Source organism: Lynx canadensis, chromosome D2 (genome assembly GCF_007474595.2).
Source record: "Lynx canadensis isolate LIC74 chromosome D2, mLynCan4.pri.v2, whole genome shotgun sequence".
NCBI classification, from domain to species: Eukaryota; Metazoa; Chordata; class Mammalia; order Carnivora; family Felidae; genus Lynx; species Lynx canadensis.
The window spans coordinates 52,947,346-52,965,864 of NC_044313.2; the positions used below are offsets into that span (position 1 = coordinate 52,947,346).

The following is an 18,519-nucleotide window of genomic DNA, read 5'->3' on the forward strand; positions in this document are numbered from 1 at the left end:
GGGTCACTTTACTAGTTTTCTACTTTCAGAAGTAATCTATGATCATTACAGAAAACTACAACAATATAAAAATGATTTTGAGACTATGAGTGTGTTTCTTTCACAACAATTTACAATAAGTGTTCAAAAATGTATAGAAACTGTTCTGTAATTGACCTTTACTGAACACTGTAGGAAGAATATTGAAACGATAAAAAGCAAGCATAATTTAACCTGGGGTGTGAGTTCTCGAGCTGTCTTTACTGATGCCTGAATGCCTTCCACTGTGGATTTATTAGCAGTTCCAACAGCAGCCGCCTTCTCCGCCGTGGCACCAAGCCTTCCCGAATGGTGCTCAAAGTTTGCCGCCCTCTCATCAAATACCTTGAGAAAAAAACAAAAACATTAGGAAACTTTATTTCAATCAAATGGGTCAGGAAGCCTAAGAAAAATTCTCACTTTAAGCAGAGGCAGCAACCACTCAAGCAAAGACTTCACAGATGACATCAAACCCTAGTTAATAAGACAACAATCAATCGCCAGGTCTTGGCCTTGCTCTATCTCCTCAGAGGTTTGGCCACAGGCATCATGTGCATGCATGCGCACACCCGCACAACCACACACCCTTGAATTTCAGCTCAACCAATGCTTACCAAGTGCAGACAGAACACACAGCACTGTGAAGTCTACAACAAGGACTTCACAGAAGGTGAAGACCAAAAATCCCTGTTCCCAAAAGTCTTATCCTGGAGTTTGAAGAAGAGAGACAAACCCACTCAAGGCTCCAGTGCAGGTGGCTGGGTGCATTAAGAGCCAAGAATATCCACAGTCCTAACCCGAACTCCAGCCTCCTCAAGGCAGAATCGCTCACATATCCATTACCATTAATGTTGTAAAAACTCTGCCCCTGACCTCCATGAGAAAAATGATAGCTGGTGCTCACAATGGGGCCTAACACTAGGGCAGGGAAGGTTGATTTTTATTATCCCAAATAAAAAACCTATCTACTGAATTGTCCATTCAGCTCTCAAATTTGAAAAAAGTTAGCTTTTCTGTTGACATGGATATTATGCAAAGTTGCATACAATGAAGTAGACTATTTAACTTAGATAAAATAACAAAAGCTCTTCTGTCACTTGCTTAGATAACAATGCTTTGAGAAGAAGCAAGGCATACCAAGCAGTGCTGGGTCAGGTTTACACTCCACACAGAGCATATCAGAAACTGCCTGACAGAATCCATCCTCTCCTTTGCCTCCTCCTGAGGGTCTACTTGCCCATACGCAGGGACCAGGGCAGACCACCTGTAAAGCCCTCAAGCCCTCCTGGTTCAACAGCAGACTCCAGTCTCCTTGCCAGGGTGCTGTCTTGACCCACACAAGTCTCTTCCCCATAATGGCCTCTTGTGGGTTCAGCCACCTGGTTCTTGCCATTTAATGCTCAGAATCTTTGTCTAAATCTCTGATTTCCTAGTCCCCTTCTCCTGGCCTCAGTCCTTTTCTTATCTTGGCTGGTCTCCCATAATCTGGATCTACGGGGCTTTTGCTTACCCTAGTCAGTCATTTCAATTCCAGCCTTGTCTGCTGCTCCCTCTGACTTAACTGGCCACTTAGCCTGCTTTTCGTATCACTCAATCAAAATTTACTAAGCACCTACTATGTGCCAGACCTTGGAGTAGGTGCTAAAGATACAAAAATGATTAAGACACAATTTCTGCATCTCAGAAGCTCAAATCCTTCAGATGTAAGAAGGGCCCATAAACAGATACTTATATAGAGTGTGCTATGTACAATCATAAAACTAAGCAGATACCATGCAAGCAAAAGGAAAGGCACTTAACCTTATCCAGGAAGTAAAAGATTAAAGGATAAATGATATATAGGAATTAGCCAAAAAAGAAAAAGGGGAAGATAATTAGGCAGAGACAAAAAGAACAAAGACATAGAAGGGAGAACGGGCAGAGTATGCCGGAAACCATAAGCAATTAAGTACTGCTGGGGCATGAACTGAGAGGCAGAGGTTTGTGGGAAACAGGTTTAGAGAGAGTATTAGAAGTAGATCCCAGTGATGGGGCGCCTGGGTGGCGCAGTCGGTTAAGCGTCCGACTTCAGCCAGGTCACGATCTCGCGGTCCGTGAGTTCGAGCCCCGCGTCGGGCTCTGGGCTGATGGCTCAGAGCCTGGAGCCTGTTTCCGATTCTGTGTCTCCCTCTCTCTCTGCCCCTCCCCCGTTCATGCTCTGTCTCTCTCTGTCCCAAAAATAAATAAACGTTGAAAAAAAAAATTAAAAAAAAAAAAAAAAAAAAAAAAAAGAAGTAGATCCCAGTGCTACTTTATCCTATGTGAAAGGAAAGACTCACTGAAGGGGTAGGAAGAGAAGGTCAAATCTCTGTTTTTATTTTATTGGTGGCCTGGTGACAGGTTCAAAGAAGACGAGTCACAGCTGTGCAGTCATTTAGGCAGCAGGGGACAAGGATCAGAGCTAGAGCTGCAGCAATGTGTGAATGGAAAATGTAAAGGATTCAAGAAATATTTGTGAGATCAAATTAGCTTGCCTTAAGTTATTTATTGGTATGAGAAGAGTCAATGGCAACTCCCAAATTTCCAAGAGAGAGAGAATAGGAAAAGGACAACACATGCTGATGTCCCAACGAAGCATCAAATTGGGGATAACCAGGAGAGACTTGATCTACTCGTCAAAACTCAGAGAAGTTTGGACTGAAAAACATAGCAAATCATCTTAGCCTAAGGGGACTGTGAGCTGAACTACGCCCAGGCCAGAGAAAGAAAATCGGGGTCATCAGCAAGTAAGAATAACACACGCCTCCAACCCACCAATGCTACCTGGTCTGGGGTGCCTGACCCAATAACCCCTTCTTCTTTGCTGCCAATATTTGCTTTCCTAGATGCCTCTACAGCTGGAGCAGCCATATGATGGAGTCAATGAAACATAAGCAAGTCACCTGGAGGATTTCTGGGAAAAACTTTACTTTCATTCATTCACCAACAATGTGCCAGGCATTGTTTTAAGAACTGGGAATAAAGTATGACAAAACAAATTCCTTGCCTACATGGCCTTTCATGCTAATGTGAGGGAGACAGACAAACAAAAAATGAGGCAAACATGTCAAATGTTGATAAATGCTGAGGAGAAAAATAGGATATGGAGATTAGGAAATCGCTGGGGGCAGGGTAGGGATGGATGCTATCTTGGGCAGTGACCCAAAAGTGGTATTTCAGTAGAAGCTCAAGGAAGAGAGTAAATAATACATGTAATTATCTATGGGAGGAACAGAGACAACAAGTGCAACGGCCCCAAGGTTCAAACATGGAAAATATAAACATGGAATGCTGGGAACACAACACAAGGAAGTCAGTGTAGACAGAGCAGCCTGCAGGGTAAGAGTGGTACAACATGATGTCAGAGAGGTAGAGGGGAACCAGATGCAGTGGTGTGAAGTCACCGTAACCACTCACACCAGCTCATAAGAGGCAAATGCACCCATTTCTTCCCAACCGCTTTCAGTGACTCCACACCGAAACAGCCACAACGGGAATATTTATATCATGGAAACAAACAAACATTACAAATCAGGGCTTTTTGGTTTTTAGGCTTTCTTTCCTAGAGTGCCAGTCTACCAGCACATCACTGGTCTTACTGGTGATCCTGGCTTCCCTCTGGGACAGGAGGGAGTCATCGGAAGGGGGTGAGTAGAAGAACGACACCAAATCATTTAAAAGGACTACCTTGACTTTTGCGTTGAGAATAAAATGCCCTAATAAAAGGGACAGTTGTGACTGGAGTGCCCTTTCCTTCATTTCTTCCTGCCTTGAACATGATGCATAGGGTTACAACAGCCATCTCACACCATTAGGAAAAGACCAAAAAAAAATCACAGAAATGCCAGCTGTCACAGTGTCAAGCTGCTGAACCAATGCCAGGGCTACCTATGTCCGTGTTTCTTGTTACACCATAAAAACAAAACCCATTTGTTTTCTTCTCTGATAGTCAGGTCTTCTACAGCTTACAACTCAAGAAATGTCCTAAAGACATTACTGACACACCTGATAACTAAAAGAAGAGGTAGCAAGGCCTTTCCTCTTCTGCCCTTCCACCCTTCACCCACAATTTCCCAACCACTGCCTCTGATGCACACTGAAATCAAATTTTACCTTTACAAATATCCAAATATATATAAATATGCATGTGTGCGTGCGTGCATGTGCGTGCATGTGCGTGTGGGTGTGTGTGTGTGTGTGTGTGTGTGTGTGTGTGTGTGTGTGGCTGGCCAACAGAAGAAAAGGAAGACTCCAGATACCCACTTCTTCCCTACTGGGAGCATCAGGAGGTGCAGTGGCCGCCACCGCCAACAGCTTGATGGGAGTTGTGGTGTCGCTGAAAACATCTGATACCTCCTGAGTCATCGCCTCCTGCATCCGGGCTTTCAGATCCTTAAAAACATTGTTCACAAATAAAAATTACCAAAAATGTCCAAAAGGTACATCTGCCAATATCCTTACTTTAGTGACACATTCATTCATTCATTCATTCATTTAATCTTTCATTCAGTAAGTATTTACTATAACTATGTACAAAGTACTGAACCAGCATGGAACAGGTGTAAGATATGAATCCTACCCTCTAAGAGATTCATGTCTAGTAGGAGAGGTAAGACAGCACCCACATTCTCCACCCAAACAAGAAATCTTACTTCCTTTCTTGGTGGCTTCTAAGAAATGGTACTGAGGTTCATGGGGTAGAACAGAAGACCCTGAAATGTAAACAGAGTTCCTCGCCACTCCCAATGTTGGAGGAGCCTAATCATGGCCACAGAAGCTGTAAGGATTGTTTGGCAGATGCAGTGCCATATCTCTAAGCATTTTCTTACATTAAGAGTAAAGAAATTAAGAACGGGAAATTTTTCTGACACATGTTTTTTCAGTTAAGTTTCTAGAAAAACTTGATAACCAATATATGTACCCATTTCTTAACATAATCTAAAGACGATTCTTATAAGTCACGGAAAAGGTTCCTTTTCATAGTTATCACACTTAGTCCAATCTAAGTTTTCTGGATTTATAGAAAGAAGTCTCAGTCACTCCTACTGCTTCTCAAAGTGGGTGACACTCACGATACCTGAAATGATGTTAGGTGTTAGATAGAACAGTGTTTTCATTTTGATAATTATGTGTTTTCTTCTAAAGAATATTAGGAAAAATGTAACTAGCAAATCAAGCTCATGTTTTCATGATTATTATAAAGTTGTCTTTTAAATAAATCCACCTAAATTTAAAAAGGGAGTCCATTTTAAGAAAAATATTGACCAAATAAATAAACACAGAGGACATATGGTAGAACAAATATCACAAAAGAGGTCTTGCTTGACTGAGACTTGGAAAACAACTTCAGCTGCAGTCAAACACAGGTGAGCTTTTTCCTAGTAAGTTCTAGACTTCATTATATGCTCCTTGATCACACTCTTCACTTTCCCTAGATTCAAGAAATTGTATATTTTAAAAATCTCTCCCCTCCCATTTTTCAATAATAGTAAGCATAGAAATGTAATAATGTGTGCTCCAAAGTTCTACCTTTAAGGAGTCTTGGAGCTGAGATGCAAGTGCTCTCGCCTGAGGACTCTCTCCTTCCCCTCTGGCAGCAAGGTCAGCCAGCTGGGCTGTCAGCTGGTCCACACGGTCACACTTTGCAAGAAGATCTTGGCGATACGGCCCCATCATGACATTAGCCAGACGATGCCCTTCGGCCACAAGACCCCGGATGGCAGCCTGACCTGGATCAAGAGGAAAGCACTGTAACTTACAGAGACCCAGAGAAGGCAACTGCAGTACCATTGTGGTAAACTATTGTGTTGTTGTTGTTGTTGTTGTTTGTTTTATTTTAAAGTTTACTTATTTTTGAAAGAGAGAGAGAGACACGTGTGTGCATGCATAGGGGAGGAGCAGAGAGACAGGGAGAGAGAGAGAGAGAGAGAGAGAGAGAGAGAGAAAGAGAATCCCAAGCAGGCTCCGTGCAAGTCAGCCCCAACTCAGGGCTCGATCCCATTGACCCTGGGATCACCACCCAAGCTGAAATCAAGTCTGACACTTAAGTGACTGAGCCACCCAGGTATCCCTGTTGTTTTTTTTAAATAAAAACATTTAGTGGGGTTTTTTTCCCCTAACAATAGAAAAAAAATTAGGAAATACAGGAAAGTATAAATAAGAATAGATAATCCACCCATAATCCTCAGAGACTGATACAGTTGAACATTTCCTACCAGTCTTTTTAAAAATTATTCTACTAATATTTATTTATTTATTTATTTAATTTTAGTTCCAGTATAGTTTACAGTGTTATATTAGCTTCAGGTATACAATGTAGTGATTCCACAGTTCTATACATTACTCAGTGCTCATCACCATCAGTGTACTCTTAATCCCCTTCACCTGTTCCAGCCATCTCCCACCCCTCTCCCCTCTGGCAACCATAATTTGTTCTCTAAGTTTTTTGTTTTGTCTTATTTTCTTTGTCCATTTGTTTTATTTCTTAAATTCTAAATATGAATTTCTCTTTCTCTGACTGACATATTTTGCTTAGCATTATACGCTCTAGATCCATCCATGTTATTGCAAATCTTTCAGTGGTTTTTTAATGCACTGCATGTCCCTATACAAATACACATTTCTCTTTTACAAAACTGAAATCGTACTTTACATTAACTTTTATTCCTTGCCTCTTTTTATTTAATGGGAGCATTTTTCCGCATCATTGAGTATTCTTAAAAAATCATGATCTATACATCTATGTAATATTTTATCATATTAACCATAATTATTGATCATTTACTTATTATTAAATATTTATACTGTTTATATACATTCTCATATGTAACTCTGTATAGAAACATGTCTAATTATTTCTTATAATAAATTCCTCTAAGTCAAATTGCTAAGTCAATGAGTATGAACTTTTTTAAAGCTTTTAATATGTAATACTAAATTACCATTCAGAACCTTTATACCAGTTTATTCCTCCCCCAGTAAATTATACATCTGTCTGATTCCCCAAAACTGGGAATCAGCAATTTAAAAATTAATCTTTTTATTCAACAAAAATAGTAAATGAAGTAAACAGATCTTTCAGCTTCAGCAGATTTGCTATCATAATATAACCTAACTTCTTACAGATTCATCCCTAAAAACTCCCCAAAATCAAAATTTTAGGTTATCAGTTCTACTGGTGACTGTGTAACGCAGGAGCCCTCAAAAATGAAAATAACCTTGGTAGCTAAGTGCTTCTTACTTATTTTCAAAAACTACATTTAACTGGGTATTTTCCAATGAGTGTAATAGAAATACAACAGAATGGAAGTACACATAGACTGGAAATAATTAGTTCAAAGTTTCGATTCCAACCTGAGGACCTTTCTATTTGCCCACAGCAAAAACATTTACTCACAAATTATTTTTGAATAAGCCACAGGTATCATTTATGGGCTATATTTGGAAATGGAGTCACACTGTAGGATGATTTACTCACCAGTAGCTGAAGAACCCCTTCTGCACCTAATTTCACATGAACAGGATCTCTATCAACAACTTGCTTATTTTCACTAAGACCAGTTTATGGAGGGTTAAGTGCACTCATGGCCTTACCAACGCCCCGGTCATCCACTGTGGGATTATCAATCCACCGCTGTGCTTGTTCAATCTTGCCCTCCAGGTGGACAGCTGCCTTGGCGGGTCTGCTGTTGGCCACAGCCCTATTGGTTTTGGTCTGCAAGTTCTGCAGGGCCGTGGCCACCTGTTTGGCCAATGCTCGAGCCTCTGGGGAATCTCCTTTCCCCCTGAAAAGGAAAAAAAAAAAAAAAAAAAGCCATCCTGTCATAGACACTATTTACAGTGAGAGGATTTTAATTGCTACACAAATGCTAATGAGATGCCAAATTGCTAATGATTATTATTAGCTTAGTTTGGAAGGAGAGTGGTTTATTTATTTGGCACTAAAGTAAGAAATTGATCATTTAAATTCAGATTGCATTATCCCAGTTAAAACATTAAATATGAGTTTGAGTCAATCTACCTCAATCAAGCTCAACCATTTGGTTAGCTGAGCTCAATCAAACATCACTAAGTTGGGGGGGGGCACCTGGATGGCTCAGTAGGTTGAGGATCCGACTTCGGCTCAGGTCATGATCTCATGGTCTGTGAGTTCAAGCGCCGTGTCAGGCTCTGTGCTGACAGCTCAGAGCCTGGAGCCTGCTTTGAATTCTGTGTGTCTCTCTCTCCCTCTGCCCCTCCCCCACTCGTGCTCACGCACGCGCGCACGCTCGCTCTCTCTCTCTCAAAAATAAACATTAAAAAAAAAATCACTACGTTGGCTGACCCCTCAGTTGACCATCAAGGAAAACACTAGTTCCCTCAGGGATTAGGTGGGCCCAAGTAGCCATGTATGTTGTATAGCAGTAGTTGAAGCAGCTACAGTACTAGTTATAGAACTAGTAGTAAGTAGTACAATTTTTTGAGTCCCAACTCTGACAGTAAATAACACTCTTATGTTATTTAATCCTCATGACAAACCTAAGAGGTAGATACCAGTATTATCCCCATTATTCAAAAAGCAAAAGTGAGGGACCAAAAGGTTGGATAACTTATCCAAGATCCTATCACTTACTTTGGTGGACTAGGGATTCAAACCCAGGCACTATGACTTCAGAGTTCTCACTCTTAGCTACTTACATTGGTATCAAAATAATTCTCCAATTCTTGCCATAACCGATTGAACTGGTTATCTAACTCAAAGACAACATGAACACAGTCAAGCAAGGAACCTAATTCCAGTGTGCATAAAAGTCATCTGGGATCTTAGTTTTAAATGCACCACCAGAAGAGATTATGATTAAGTACACCCCACTGCAAACGCAGTGGGGTCCAGGCTGTACATTTTTCACAAGATTCCCAGGTGGTTCTGAGGTATGTTGTCCTTGGCCCATGCTTCAAAAACACTGCATAGTCAACTAGCGGTGGGTCTGGAACTAGAAAGCCTGGGACATGGTAGGGCAAAGCTAGACAAAGAACCCAAATAAACAAAATCAACACACAGACTGAAGCAGACAGCATGCCATACAGCTACTAACAAACAGAGGGAGTAGTTTCCAGTTGCCACCAGACCTGGCCATACTTCAAACTATTAAGTTCCATTAGACATTAGATGCCACTACACATTTCTGGCCTCCACTTTTTCTTGAGTTTCTTGTAACCAAATACAGAAATAAAAAGAGAATCACAATTATGTATCACAAAGGGAGATTACTGCCCCCAAAACCTTACTCCAAAGACTTCAGATTCTAACCATTATGAACATATAAAAAATATGACACATTTTATTTCTCAAGTCCACCTAGAGAAAACTTCAGGTTAATCTTATCTGCCTCACCTGTAAAAATGAAAATGTTAGCCTACCAGCCAGAACAACTAATTTAGATATTCTCTGAAGAACTCCTTTGTGATTTTAAATTTCAGTAACTTCTCCATTATAAAGCTGGACAAAGAAGGTATTTACTTTGGTTCTGATCGTGGCTACTCCCACTGTCAGGAAGCTATGGATATGTATATGTTATACTAATAAGTAATGATGGCATATGACCACACAGGAAGGTTTGCTGTTCTCACCATTAGCATCAATTCTCTCTTCATCATTAAGAAACATTAATGAGTGCCTGATATGTATATGGAATCGTGTTCTGGTCCTTAAAACAGTTTCTCCTTTGAGTATTTTAAACTAGTGATAATGTAAACAGATTATATTAATGGGTTAATATTAACAAACATAGACCTAACTGTATAGACATTATATTTTACAATGATCAAATTATTTTCTCTACCTAAACAACTCAAGATTTGGAGTATAAAACAGTGATTCCCAAATGATCAACCTTGATATGTAATCAAACTTGAGCTGCTAAGTTGGTCTCTATCACAACCTCCTGCCTAAAGTATGTTTACCCTGCTCCCACCCATCTCCTATTCATGGTAGGCAGGAGTCTGCTTTCTTAGCCAGTATTGTCCTCTTGGTCAATACAAGACTTGAAAGAATTCTAAAGTACAAGTCACTGAGACAAGGTTAGGTACTCTCCCACGGAAGAACAGGAAATGAAACATACAAGTTAAATGAAAAGCCAAATCTCACAAGATACTTGACTATGGTTATCCCTGAAGAAGTGGCTGGAAGCCTGAGGTGGAGAAGAAGCGACTTTTGTCCTCTTTTTTAATGTTCTTTTAGCAGTTTATTTAAGAGAGAAAAATACTGATCAAAGGAACAAAGCAACACCTCTTTATATAATCAAAGTAGAAGCCATGAAAGCCTTTAAAAGCAGTAGCTGTGGTGAGGACATTGTATTTAAGGATGTTTTATAACTGTTACATAAGAAATAACATTGCTGGGGAGAAAAGAAAGCATCTTCTTATGCCTCCTCCCCCTCCCCCCTGTCCACAGTCCACAGTATCTTTTCTTAGATAGCCACAAATATTTCCCTCTTGTGCCTGGGAAACAAACATGATATAGCAGGAAAAGTCCTAGCTTAGAAATAAAAGTGGATCTCAAAAAAGGAGTTCTTAGCATCCTAAATATATTAATTTAAAACCATGTGATCAGCAATAAATCATTAAACCTCAGTTATGTCAATAATAAAACAGAAGTAATACCTGACCTAGCCATGTCACACAGAATCAACAAGAATACAGTGAAAGAGCATCACATGTGCATTTAACCTATAGCATTCAACTATATATGCACTTGGGGGAAAAAAGAGAGAGATTAAAAGGCAATGTCAGAAGTTAAATACATACTGTCTTCGTAGATCTGCTAATTTAGAAGTCAGAGCAGATATTTCCCCAAGAGAACGTAGAATGTCATCTCTCTCTTTAGGATCATCACATAATTCTGCTATTTTCCGAGCTTCAGCCAAAGCCCCTCGAATCTGTTCTTCTCCTTCTGGTCCACCATTTGGATCTGCAAGCCAATTCTAAACACATAAAAATGGAAAAAAAAGCATACTGTGATCTCCTCATAAACCACATTTCATTCAACTGACAAGGCCATCAGAAATATTTCAAAAGTAATCACAAGGCACACCAGTGATCGCTTTTACAATGTTGATTCTTACTGTTTTAAACAGGTTCTTAGCTCAGGCAAAATCAAATCAATCCTCCATCTTCTTAAAAGTGATTTTTTTTCCTTCCCCATCAGAATAAGTATCTTCAGGGGCGACTGGGTGGCTCAGTCAGTTAAGCGTCCAACTTTGGCTCAGGTCATGATCTCATGGTTCATGGGTTTGAGCCCCACATCGGGCCCTGTGCTGAAAGCTCAGGGCCTGGAACCTGCCTCAGATTCTGTGTCTCCCTCTCTCTCTCTGCCCCTCCCTCTCTCTCACTCTGTTTCTGTCTCTCAAAAATAAACGTTAAAATTTTTAATAAAAATAAATTTTAAAAAAGAGAATCGTCACAAGCGTATCTTTGCTTTAATCACACCTTACTAATTCTTCAATTTCTCAAACATTTGTTTCTCTGTGAACTGCTTGAAAATCATTTTACAGGAGAGTGGCATCAGAAAACTTTAACCCTTTAACATTGCTATGACCAAATACAGTTGTGAATTCTAAGATGAAGAAAAGCTTTTATATACTGTGATCTATACCAGGAACTAGAATTTTCTTAGTGCTCAGAGTACTTTCTCTCTTTTTTTTTTTTCTTTTTAATTTTTTCATTTTAGAGAGAGAGAGAGCACACATGCACAAGCAGGGTACAGGGGCAGAGGGAGGGAGGGGGAGAGAGAGAGAGAGAGAGAGAGAGAAAGAAACCCAGGCGGGCTCCACACTCAGCACAGAGCCCAATGCAGGGCTCAATCCCACACCCCTGGGATCATCACCTGAGCCAAAATCAAGAGTCAGACACTCAACCGACTGAGCCCCCCAGGTCCCCCCAGAGTACTTCCTTTAATCAAAGTATTCAAAATTAAGATCTCTATTTCAAAATAGAGTTAACATGAGTCTAAACCTGTGGTAGTAGAGGAAGTGTTAACATTGGTAATTGCTGGGAATCAGTCATCACTTAGAAACACCCATTATCTACCCATCTATATATATAGGGGGGGGGGGAGGGAGAGAAAGAGATGCAGGATAATTATGGAACATTTCTCTTTTATTTCCCATCCCTCCTTAAAACCATCATTACTACCTGAGCAGCATCGATCTTCTTGGCAATGCTCTGCTTTGAGTTGGTCATAGCTTCCAGCTTGCGAGCTGCATTTTCCACTTTGGCTGTTAGCACATCCAGACCCTGAGATACCTGCTGGGCCTTCTGCATGGCCACTGGCGAGGCTCCTTGTCCTCTGCTCAAAACAGATGTTGTCATTGTACTCTCTCAAATACTTACTGGCAAAATATCATGAGAAGCACAAATATGTCATTTTTGTTAACATGCTTGTCTTTTTCCTTTCCCCTACTACATCTGGGATAGCACAAGAAAACAGAAGAGATAAAGCAAAACACCCAAACCATCCACTTTCTCCTTTGGCTTTTAAAAATATGCATTAGCTTCCTGGAACAGCATAACCACTTTACAGACCAGCCTGCAAATTTCAATAATAATGATTCTCCTTTTGATGGTGATTACATAATCAAGTCTGAACTTCAGGGGGAAAATGTGCTTGTGATCTTCTTGCTATGAGGGTTTTGTTACCATAGTAATGTGTGCTTTAGAAAAAAAAATCCCATTAGATTGTCTTATTTATGGGCAAGTATACATTGAAAATGTTTCAGGAAGCAGCAAGCACAGTATTACTGAAAGCACATGACACTAGGACCAAGTAGATCTGTGTTCAAATCCTGGCTCCTGGGACCTGTGAACCTTGTTTACAATGGGCTTCAGCTTTGTAACTTATAAAATGAGGGGTGTGCAGGTAACAATACTTGCCCTGCTTACCTAACAGAGTGGCTTCAAGCAAAAAAAAAAAAAAACAAACAAAAAAACTTGAAAACACTATGTCAATAAAATAATACGAACATATAATTACTACTGTTATTAAATTGTCATGATTATTAAAATGAACCTAATAATAATCTTCAAGTCTACCTTCTACTCCTATGCAATCTATAAATATCAAAAACAGTTGTCACTGAGGTGACAAGAAACTGTTGTTTTCCATCACATTCTTAAAGAACTAATTTTACTATTTTCCTCTCCCAAAAGTGATACACTTCAAAAAATATGAGCATTATTAGAAACTTGTTTTCTCTTTGTAAGAGACTTTCCAAGTCATAACAAAATACGATTTGCCACATTTTTATAAGCTCATATATTTTTTAAATTTTTTAATGTTTATTTAGTTTTGAGAGAGAGAGAGAGAGAGCACAAGCAGGGGAGGGGCAGAGAGAGAGAGAGGGAGACACAGAATCCAAAGCAGGCTCTGTCTCAGCACAGAGCCTGACACAGGGCTCGAACCCACAAACCGTGAGATCATGACCTGAGCCGAAATCAAGAGTTGGGCACTTAACCGACTGAGCCACCCAGTCGCCCCTCAGATATTTTTAATCCACTCGGTCTGGTAAACTCAATGATGGGGTGGCAACTTTATCAGTTGGTATAATGGCATGGCTTATCCTCTTAACCTGAGCTGCTGATTTTAGGATGAACTCCAAAACATCTTTGCTTCCCTTTATAGTAGCATGGATCTGTCATTCATTTATCTATCTTTTCAAATTCATCCTTATTGGGGCACCTGGGTGGTTCAGTCAGTTAAGTGCCCAACTCTTGATTTCGACTCAGGTCATGTTCTTATGATTCATGAGATCAAGCCCCGCTGATAGTGCAAAGCACGCTTGGGATTCTCTCTCTCTCTCTCTCTCTCTCTATCTCTTTCTCTCTCCCTCTGCCCCACCCCACTCACACACACTCTCTCTCTCAAAATAAATAAAATAAACTTAAAAAAATAAATTCATCCTTATTTTTCATCTAAACCAATATGTGAAGTAATGAACTCAAATACTATTTATTGCCAGGTATATAAAAGATATATATATACCTTTTATTTGTAATTGAGGCTTCCCTTTTATGTGCAGAGGAGTGGAAGACTTTGGGGATTTAATTTGCTTTTTTCCTTCATATCTAGTAATTCATGATGAGAAACCATGTTAGTATAAAAGTCCAATTGTGAAAATGTAAAAATATTGATGGGCTACATAATTTTTCATTCAAAATAAAAAGTTTACTGAGCCCCATGAGAGGAAAAATATATCCTTACAACCTAGAAACCCTAGGTGAAAAGAAGAGTATCAATGAGGAAATTGTTACTGAGTTTCAGCCACTAAAATGTTAAATAGCTAGGCATATTTAAGAAAAGCTAACAGGGGGATAGCTTTCTAATCTTTCATCAGGAAAGGATATTGCAGGCTCCAGTGTGAAGAAGGCCCATAGCTCCCTTCCCTGTTCTAGCCTTTTCTCTTTACAGATTTATGGCTGATCCCATACAGCAGCCACCTTGTTCTCTTGCTCAAATTCATCTTTCTCTGAACACATACAACTGTGTATTTGAGAATTCCAAGTAAAAACTGTCTACCACACTGTGAAAAGGCTGCAAACAAAAGAGCCAGCAGTGAGAAATTAGAAGAGCCAAGAATCTTGTCAAACTGCATTGGCATTTCTCCGAATGGGAACAGAACTTCTTTTTGTCCTTTCTGTAAAGTTCCTGTCATGCTCATGACAGGGGAGACTGCTTCACAGCAGGAGAAAAAGGCTCACTGGGTTCAATGAGATCACATTTATTTGTGCAGTTCCTTCTCCCCTACAAGGTAGAGATCCTAAACCTGAAACCTCTGGAGTTCCCAGGACTGCAGTGAATCCACGATCCTCGGGAAATTATACATAATACTATAGGGGCAAGTTTATGTGCAACTTTTTACATAAAGATTAATGGCTCTCATGAGATTATAAAAATTATTTTGATCCAAAAAAGGTTAAGAACCACTCCTTTAAGAGCTGTATTCTTGGGGCACCTGGCTAGCTCAGTCGGAAAAGGGTGTGACTCTTCAACTCAGGGTCATAGGTTCAAGTCTCATGTTGCGTGCAGAGATTACAAAAAATAAATAAACTTTAAAAAAACTGTATTCTTTTTTTTTAATTTTTTTTAATGTTTATTTTTGAGAGACAGACAGAGACAGAGACAGAGCATGAGTGAGGGAGTGGCAGAGAGAGAGGGAGACACAGAATCCAAGACAGGCTCTAGGCTCTGAGCTGTCAGCACAGAGCCCGACGTGGGGCTTGAATTTACAGTGAGATCATGACCTGAGCTGAAATCGGCTGCTTAACCGACTGAGCCACACAGGCACCCCCAAAAAACTGTATCCTTAAGTTTATTCTGTTAATACATTTGAAACCAAGTGTAATGGTGTACAACATGTCAAGGGGTTATTTCTGAGGCCTGTTTGTATGGAGGCCCTATATGTTCCAATTATCTCAAGATGTTTCATGGCTTTCTTGAAGCCAAATTAAACTTCATCTACACTAGTATTTCAATTTTCAATTTCATCAATTGAAATATTTCTCAATTGAAAATATTTCAATTTTTCCTCAATGCTGATATTATAAAAGTCCATAAAAATGAGGATAATCTTTTAGAGCTGCATTAACTCTATGGCTGAGTTTCAAAGAAGCCTATATTATACTGAGTTTTCTTAACAGTAAACTATATAGATTTAGTTTACAGGGGGAAAAGTTCTAACAGTCAAGTCTTAAAGGAAGTAAAAGAATTATGAAACCAAATGAATAATGACGAAATAGAGACTCAAAAGCCTAGAAATAACCAACTTACAGGATAACCTATTTAACTGGATTTTAGAATAACATGAAATAATTCTAATGTTTTCACTCTTTGTTTCTTTTTACCCATCCTTCATAAAAGATATGGCTACCCATGCCAGACTTCACCACTGCCCCTTATTCTTTCTAAACCTGTGGCTAGAAACCAAGATACCATATTTCTATTTCTATTTCAACCTTGCTACAAAGAATCTGCTACTTTGAAAGTTTATCAAAGGAGAAGTTCACTTCAATCTTAAAGAATTAATAGAGTATAAAATCTGTGTTGTCCATTAGTCAAAAATAACACAGGGAAATTAGCAGAGACTTGGTCTCTGAATTACTTTGTCAGGAGTGAGATATGATCTGTTACCTAACTTGGGTAAGAGTAGAGCAATTTTACCGGGCTCGGAGTTCAGCCACTTGATCAGTCATCTGCCCCAGCATTTTACAGGTTCCCAGGATCTCTCTGCGTTCTTTGCCTGCACAGAGTTCACCAACTTTTCCAGCTTCATCTAAGATCTGTCTGATGGCCTGCTCACCAGCATCCCCTAAAATAAAGAGATACTCAATATCCTCACTGCTGACATATTAATTATTTAGAAAGGATACTTTACAAGTCATTTCATTCATGAAGGAATGGGTGATTTTAGAAGACAAGTGAATAGAAGGCAATACATCTGATAGCTAACAGCCAAGCAGTGCCCTTATAAGCAGAGGGTGAGGTTTTAACCACAGATACTTCTAAAAAAAAAAAATACTTGGAACCATATCCATCTGGAGATGATAAGCAGCTTGTGGTAAGAATACAGATGATGAAAATAAGCTCTACTAATTTAATACTACTTAGCACCTCTAACCTCCATTAGGCTTTTCACATTCATTCAAATATTAATCTAAAACTGAATATTAGATTAGAAAATCCATAAAACCCAGCTCAATAACCCATTTGGGTCTTTACGTAAGTCAAATTTTCTTTCCAATTCTTATTGGCATCATTTAATCTGCTTAATTAAATACTTTTTTGACATAAATGGAAATCTGCCCAATGGGAACTAGAAAGAGAAGAGTTTGGGGTTTTTTTTAATATTTATTCATTTTTGAGAGGCAGAGAGCAAGCATGAGTGGGGGAGTAGCAGAGAGAGAGGGAGACACCAAATCGAAGCAGGCTCCAGGCTCTGAGCTGTCAGCACAGAGCCCGACGTGGGGTTTGAACTCACGGACCACAAGATCCTGACCCGAGCTGTAGTAGGGTGCTTAACTGACTGAGCCACCCAGACTCCCCTAAAGATAACAGGTTTTTTTTTTAAATAATTTTTTTAAGTTTATTTATTTTGAGAGAGACAAAGCAAATGGGGGAGGCGCAGAGAGAGAAGGAGAGAGAGAATCCCAAGCACACTCTGCACTGTCAGCACAGAGCCCAATCTGGGGTTCAATCTCACGAGCCATGAGATCATGACCTGAGCTGAGACCAAGATCTGGGTACTTAACCAACTGAGCTACCCAGGTGCCCCAAGACAAGAGTTTTTATTCAGAATAATTACCTTTCAGATTCAGGGAAGAAGTGAGCCAATATTCTGGCAGAGAATGCCCACTTCAGCTTGGTTTATTCCTCCATGATGAGAGGTGATTAGTCTATGCCGTTCATCTTTTTAAGGACCAGTAATGCTTCAATTAGTCAAAACTATCAGAGAATGGAGTATGCCCCTAAATGTTGCAGTAGTTATCTCAGAATTATGAGATTATGGAAAGACCCTCTTTCTTTATTTGTTTGTTTGCTTGACTTTTCGCTTTTTACTGTATCTGTCGGAAAGTAGAACCAGTGGGTTACCTGGAGAGGCACTGGGATCACGGAGCCAACCCTTGGCCTGGTTCAGTTTGGAGTCTATGGAGGCCAATGCTCTCTTCATGGCTTCAGTGTCCTTTTGAAGAGAAACACCACAATTATTTTCTTTGCAAAAACTGAGATACCATGATACAAAGTAAGACAGAGAAAAAGTTACAGCACTTAACATACAATAGCTAATGTAGTCCTAAAACAGCCTTAAAAATACTCTCATCACACCAGAGTGCTTATTTCTGTCAAAATGCAGCATTGTGCATGCAAATCTTCAGTTAATTCTATTTTGTTTTCTGGTTTCTCTATTGCTAGACTGTGAAAACTGGTAAAATCACTCAAGCCAAAAGATGCTTAATGTCTGCAGCAGGAAAAAGCCCTGTTGTCACATGCCTCATTATCAGCCTTTCCACTCATCTAGCGCAACCCTGGCAAAGCCCTCCCTGCATCAGGGAAGCCTCATTAGCATGTGGCGCCACAAATCACAGTTCTTTTACATCTTGTTTTGAAATACACAAACACTGGATGATGCTTCACTATACTTAATTAATCTGAAAAACTTGGAATTACTGGTTGGAAAAAAACTGAAAATTTTAATCTAGCAATTTAGTTTTAATTCCACAAATAAACCACTGAATGTAATGTAAGAAAAAAAGTGTTTTTCTGGCCTTCCCTGCCATCCTCCTCACCCTCCTCATTCTTCGTTCCTTTACCATCCTAACCTGGAAGGAGAGGCAGAATAAAATAAAGCGGGTCTCAATTTATTGCTTACAATCAGGATTCAAAATGGCTAGCATTAAACAACCATAAAATCTCCCAGGATATGGCATGAGAAGCTGAAACAGACTAAAACTATA

The 18,519-nt window shown here is 39.6% G+C and overlaps 1 protein-coding gene across 2 annotated transcripts in view; it reads right to left on the reverse strand.

Moving 5' to 3' along the window:
• VCL (vinculin) overlaps nucleotides 1-18,519 on the reverse strand; it is a 110,275-nt gene that overhangs the window by 16,204 nt on the left and 75,552 nt on the right. For both annotated transcript variants that reach the window (XM_030334251.1, XM_030334250.2), the window contains exons 7-14: nucleotides 17,657-17,747; nucleotides 16,229-16,376; nucleotides 12,208-12,361; nucleotides 10,822-10,997; nucleotides 7,630-7,820; nucleotides 5,566-5,765; nucleotides 4,300-4,428; nucleotides 214-363 (exon numbers count right to left, since the gene is read on the reverse strand). In XM_030334251.1, the coding sequence (XP_030190111.1) occupies nucleotides 214-363; nucleotides 4,300-4,428; nucleotides 5,566-5,765; nucleotides 7,630-7,820; nucleotides 10,822-10,997; nucleotides 12,208-12,361; nucleotides 16,229-16,376; nucleotides 17,657-17,747 (1,239 nt within the window). The remainder of the gene's footprint in view (nucleotides 1-213; nucleotides 364-4,299; nucleotides 4,429-5,565; nucleotides 5,766-7,629; nucleotides 7,821-10,821; nucleotides 10,998-12,207; nucleotides 12,362-16,228; nucleotides 16,377-17,656; nucleotides 17,748-18,519) is intronic.